This window comes from Austrofundulus limnaeus, unplaced genomic scaffold (assembly GCF_001266775.1).
Source record: "Austrofundulus limnaeus strain Quisiro unplaced genomic scaffold, Austrofundulus_limnaeus-1.0 Scaffold339, whole genome shotgun sequence".
In the NCBI taxonomy this organism is placed as follows: domain Eukaryota; kingdom Metazoa; phylum Chordata; class Actinopteri; order Cyprinodontiformes; family Rivulidae; genus Austrofundulus; species Austrofundulus limnaeus.
The window spans coordinates 141883-147779 of NW_013952741.1; the positions used below are offsets into that span (position 1 = coordinate 141883).

The window sequence follows — 5897 nt, forward strand, 5'->3', positions numbered from 1 at the left end:
CACACACACACACACACACACACACACACACACACACACACACACACACACACCAGCTGCTGTGGGAACAATGACTCTTCATCTTTAAATCAGGCAGGCTGTTGCCAGGGTTTTGCAGTGGCCTTCACTCCCTGAACCACTAACCTCAGTGGGATCAATGAAAACAAAAACAAAGAGCTCAACAGATCACGGTTAAGCCTCTAAACTGGAGGAGGTCAAACACTGTGACTCTGCTTCTGTGCCCAGTAAAAACCCAGTGTGTGTTTAAAATACGGCTCCATCTGCCACTCAGATGCTCCACATATTTCCCATTCCAGTCTGCTGCTGACAGAGATATGAAACTTTAGCTCCACACCTGCCTTCAGGTCTACAGACGCAAAGCAGCTAACTTTAAGTTACTGAACAAGAAGGAGTTTAAAGAAATGTCTCAGACAAACACAACCACTAATGTATTGTGTTTCTACGTCAAGTGCTGACATGTCTTATTTAAAAAAGGCAAACATGGAGCGATACAGGAAGCCATTTACACAAAGACTAGCTAAGACACAAAAGGCCAGGTGAGCAACAGGTACGAGGTGCGTCAAGGCCTACACAACAAGACAAAGTCCAGTCCACTTTAATGAAGGTGTAGGTTTAATTAAAACTCTTTTATTACCTGTCGCTTTTTTATTTTTTTGTTTCTGAGGCTCACCTGAACAGCCTGAGACGAGCTCCTGAGTGCGTTCACAGTACAAACAGCCGACAAACGACGTCCTCTTTCCGCAAAGAGCGTCTCAAAGACAAGACGAGACCAACCGGTTTGACAACTCGTGCGACGCTCCAAGCCCCGCCTCCTTCCACCCGCCTGGCCCAATCAGGCTTCGACGGGTCACGTGTTCTTCTCTTTGTGTTCCGCATGGCGATAAGGAGGAGTTCACAGGTCCAAGTAGGAATCCGGATTTAGATCTTAGGTAACCAAAACACTACACTTTTAATACTGTATTAAACCATGTTGTAAAATATATTAAACATTTATTGTTTTTTTTATTACTGTTTTAACATTTTGGCTCCGAGRTCAATTAATTTAAGTGCAATCAAAAAAAGTTTTGTTTTCTAAATTTACATTAGGGCTCTTCTGACAAAGCAATTTTTAATCTGAAATAGTCATCATTTTTAGGTAATTTCATATAAATATTCTCCGGCAATTTGTAAGAAATGATCTACTTGAGATCATTTAATTTTAAATGAACATTATGTTTTCTTTCAAGATTTTTGGCTACACTTTTATGGTTTTGGTTCAGTTTTTTTTTTTTTTTGCAATATTGTTCCTTCTATATCATATTTCTCTATTTTATTAATATTTTGCACCCATTCATCATTCTGAAACATTATTCTTAATGATACATATATTTATTTATATAGCTGGCATTACATTAAAGTCATGAACACATTTAAATGTAAATTTTATTTGAGGTGAAGCAAAGCTCAACTTACAAATTCTGACATCAGGAATGTCTCATTTCACCTCTGGGGATGAGATGCATGTATACACTTTGGTTTCATTGTTAATGAACATTATAACTTTTGCCTCAGTTCATCCCACCACAAATACAAAACAAAAAACACACATTTAGACAAAGCATATTTACTTATATACAGCATACATACAACCAGAGAAAAGCACAATTACTCTGTTTTAACTCAAACTGAACTAAAACAGCAGTCTACTCTGTAGATATAAAAAGAGGATGTCCTTTAAGTCGTGCCAAACTACAGTCCTCAAAGTTTAGTGATAAAACTTCACAACAAATCATAGTGTCATCAAACTAAAACCTATATATCTGGTCATTTTGTGGCAATAAATGTAATGAGGCCATGTGAAGATCGCACCGAAAAGCACAGAGTGGCATACAAATTCCTGCTGCTTTTGATCACAATAMTGTGTAATCCTTGGTTTATCTGAATTATTGCAGGGAGTTTTTAAAAGAAGAGCAAAAGCTGACAGATTTTACAGGAAACAGATCACATGATGTAAAAGAAAAGGTYTGTTTAAAACATACTTCCTGTTTGAACTTGTGTTGCAAAATAACCAAAGATTGAAATCTTTATGTTGATATTTAAAGGAAGTGAGAGGGAGTGCTTTTAAAAAGTGCTATAACATGTTGGAAACAGTAGTATCGGCTGCACATTAATAGCTTTGCACATTGGTGGCGTTTGCCTAAATGAGGTTATTGAAGACGTGATAAAAGTCTATCTTAGTGAATGTGTCTCTTGATAAAATGTGATAAAGCATGTTTGCATACATAAATCATTCTAATTAACAGAGCAGTAGCATTTCATCATGGACATTCAAGTCCAGGTGCATCATTTTCTGCTCTAAGACCTCAAACAACCAGATGCCAACAAAACACAGTCCTGCAGCGACTGTGTGGCAGGAGCGATGGCTGTTACACCCGTGTACGGTCGAACTCTACATGAAGTTACAACAGGTTGTGTTTTTGTGCTGCAGGCTGTCGTCGTTCAGGAGATGGCACAGTTTTTATCTTTGTCCTTCGCACCCACGCTGAGAGCTCTACTCCTCCTCATGCTGCCTCTCAGGCTCCRGTCTCTCTGGATCTCCCTCCCCTCCTCTGACCCCGGGACTTCCTCAGGCTGCTGCTTTTGAAGCTGCGGAGGCAGAGGGATACGCTGTCCCAGGAAGAAGCCCTCCTCCTCTGAGTCCGATGAGGAGGAGCAGGTGGAGCACAGGTCATCGTGTTTGTGTTGTCCCGGCTGGAGGGTCAGGGAAGACGTGCTCAAGGAGCTCCGGCCGTCTCTCTCTCGGTCACCTCGCACRTCCGGGGAGTCCAGTCGGGGCCGGTCAGGCCGTGAGTTTCGGGAGCGCTTCTCTAAACCCGGGTAGAGAACGGGGTCTGAAGGGACACGGCACCGCCCCCATCCTCTCCTTGTGCTGTGCTGATATGAGGAGCCGCCGTCTGGTTGGAGAACAGAAACAATAAACATGAAGCTGAACAAACGTGAGCCAGGGAACATTTAAAATCCCGAAAACCTTTTTTTATTTTATACTATAGTAAAGAAAAAAAAGAAAAAGAAGAAGAGAAATAAAAAAAAGTCACTGATGATGACGAAATTAAGAAACTAACATTCAGTTCTGTTTTCTACTGAAGTGGCTAAAAAAAAAAAAACGTTCCTCACCCAGCAGATCCATCTGTGGTGGGACGCTGTTCTGCACATGCAACCTGCCTCGGAATCCTCCCTCCTCTTCATCATCATCATCCTCATCTTCACCCTGCTTATCTTCTTCACCTTCTGGCTGCAGCCCTTCCTCAGTTTCATCCTCGTCATCTTCTACAGAGTAGCTGCTGCTGATTGGTTCTCTGAAGCTGACCCGGGCTGTGCCGCTGCGTGCCAGTGCAGGTGGAGAGCCGGGAGGCTGGTTCTCTGCTTGGGGCCGAGGGGCCGGATGGTGGGGCGTCACGTCACGAGATTTAACTGGGAGAGGGGGTGGGAGGATGGGGGAGTTGTCTGACGAGGAGGGAGGGGAGTCCGACGGAACGAGATCATTAACATGTGAGTTTATCTGAGGGGGAAACGCTGCAGAATAGTCAGAACAAGCTGTGGTTAGCAGACAGTACGTGGTTTTATTCTGCACATGCTGACAGTAAGCTCTCCTACCTTGCATCGCCTGATTTGTCTTTTCCACCCATTTTCTACAATCTTTTTCAGCAGAGTTTCCTTTCAAATTGCGTCCGATTAGTGCAGCATTTCCATTCAGCTCTCCCTGGAACTGAGGGTCCCTGCCTGGACATTTGACACCACAGCCCGCGGGCAGCAGGTTGTAATGTGGAATGTCGCTGGGCCAGGACGGACCCAAGCCATTTCCCAGATGAATGTGGGGCAGAGGTGAGTAGGAGCCTTTCTGATARGGATGACCACCAGATGAGGAAACTCCATTCTGAACTGGAGTGTGGAGCCCTGACAGCAGAACAAATGAATGCAGGGTTCATGCATGTTTCAGTAAGTTAAATTTAAGACCTTTTAAGACCTTTTAAGACCATTAGTAATGACATTTAAGACCAAATCGACGCATTAACAGAAACATTCAAATGGTCCCAGAAATTTTATTATAGAAACCTTTTATTGCTATCAATTTAGTTATTAAAGAACATTTAATTTTAATAAAAGAACACTAGATTATGTGAATGAAACAGTCATATCTGACTGCTGTGAACCGCTTTCAACCGAGTGAAAAAAATTACTGATATCAAGTCAAGTCTCATTGAAAACACACTTTCCCATGTTCAAACAACAAGCAGTGCTCATGACTGAACTTCTGTTTTTTGAGCAGGTAAAAAAGCCACTGTATGTGGGGGGTTGTAGCAGCAAAGAGGTAAAAAAGAGCCATTTTAACCTGCAGTCATCATGGGATTTGTAGTTTAATCACGACGAGTAGCAAACTTAGCACTTCATGAAGACAGATCGTGTCAACCTCTGATTACGACTCTTAGCTTTCTTTATTTATGGAGCCAACGCTTCTCAGGAATGATCAAAAGTAGAAAAAAATGAAGACTTGACAAAATTACATTTAAGACCTTGGGTGAAAATCTATGTGTTTTTGAGAGTTTTGTAGGCCTAAAATTTTGATTTTCAAAATTTAGACCTTTTTTTTTTTAGACTTTTTAAGACCCTGCATGAACCCTGTGAATGGGGTGGAAAAAAAACTGAAGAAAATTTAAGAGAAATTTCAAAACTCAGTCGCTCCCAAACAACTTCTACTGCCCAGCAGTGTCTCACACTCACCTTTGTTTTCCACCACAGACAGACTGCACTTCTTTGCAGGGGTTGTAGTTGGGTTGCTGCCCTCTAGTGGCTGCAGTGGAGAACCACAGGGTGGCTGACGGCGTCTCTCTGAAGTCTCCCACTGTTTGTTGGGATGAGGGGACTTGCCCWGCAGCGCCGAGTCGCAGGAATCCGAGTTATTGGGGTCCTCTCCGAGTGAGCAGGACCTGGAGCAGTAGATGAGCCTCCCGCGTGGAAGGAAGGGACGACCGAGCAGAGGCAGGCGACAGCGGGCGCAGCAGAAACACGTCTCCACTGCGTGCCAGTGCTGACCCTCGTATGTCATCTGACCCTGGTCGATACCTAACACAAATAAAATCATGCTTACACACACCATGCTGATTATTATCATCTAATTCAGTCTAATGCAGACGAATGTCAGTAAATTACTGTTTGTACAGTTTACTACCTATGTGATCTCCGCAGGTATCACAAAACTCGGCATACAGGGACTCGTAGCAGGAGCAGCAGTAGGGTCTAGTCTCTCTCATGATGTAGCGTTGACCCCCCAGGGCAGCCTCACACTCGAAACAACAGAAGTGCTTCATGTGCCAGTATCTCCCCTCAGCTTCTGTACATTCATCTGCTAAAATAATCTGCAGTCAGGGTGAAAAACAGAGTTTGACAGATCATTCAAGTGTAGAGAGCAAAGATTTAATATAATGTCAGCAACARTCGCTGTATCAGTGGTTCCCAAAGAAGATGGTGTGTGCCATTGTGTGTGTGTGTGTTTGTCACCTTTTTAGGACTGTTTCTGGAATACACACCTATCTAGTCAAGACCAGTAATTCTTATGGGGACCAAAGACCGGACCTAATATGRTGGAACTCTGTTTTTGGGTTGGGGGTTCAGATTAGGACTAAGGTGTGTATTGAGTTTAAGTTAGGTTTAAGGTCATGTATGTACTGGGGGTGTTAAGGGTCAGGTTTAGGTTATAGAAAAGACTGGAAATAAATGGAAGTCAATGAATGTGTATGTATGTATATATATATGTATGTATATATTAGGGGAGCAACGATAGTGTGAATTGACGATTTGGTTCGGTTTGATACTTTAGTGTCACGGTTCGATATTTTTTC

At 42.8% G+C, this 5897-nt stretch overlaps 2 protein-coding genes across 5 annotated transcripts in view; both read right to left on the reverse strand.

Moving 5' to 3' along the window:
- The window catches only part of LOC106527706 (protein FAM110A), a 3880-nt gene extending 3049 nt beyond the window's left edge, over positions 1 to 831 (reverse strand). Inside the window, exon 1 of the mRNA XM_014022687.1 lies at positions 692 to 831. The gene's annotated coding sequence lies outside the window, so the exon portion shown is untranslated. The remainder of the gene's footprint in view (positions 1 to 691) is intronic.
- A 594-nt stretch (positions 832 to 1425) lies between these two features.
- Positions 1426 to 5897, reverse strand: part of prickle3 (prickle homolog 3) — a 34081-nt gene continuing 29609 nt past the window's right edge. For all 4 annotated transcript variants that reach the window (XM_014022704.1, XM_014022706.1, XM_014022705.1 and 1 more), the window contains 5 exons: positions 5228 to 5414; positions 4780 to 5121; positions 3655 to 3954; positions 3175 to 3573; positions 1426 to 2954 (listed from right to left, as the gene is read on the reverse strand). In XM_014022704.1, coding sequence (XP_013878158.1) covers positions 2500 to 2954; positions 3175 to 3573; positions 3655 to 3954; positions 4780 to 5121; positions 5228 to 5414 — 1683 coding nt within the window. In that variant the 3' untranslated portion in view covers positions 1426 to 2499. The remainder of the gene's footprint in view (positions 2955 to 3174; positions 3574 to 3654; positions 3955 to 4779; positions 5122 to 5227; positions 5415 to 5897) is intronic.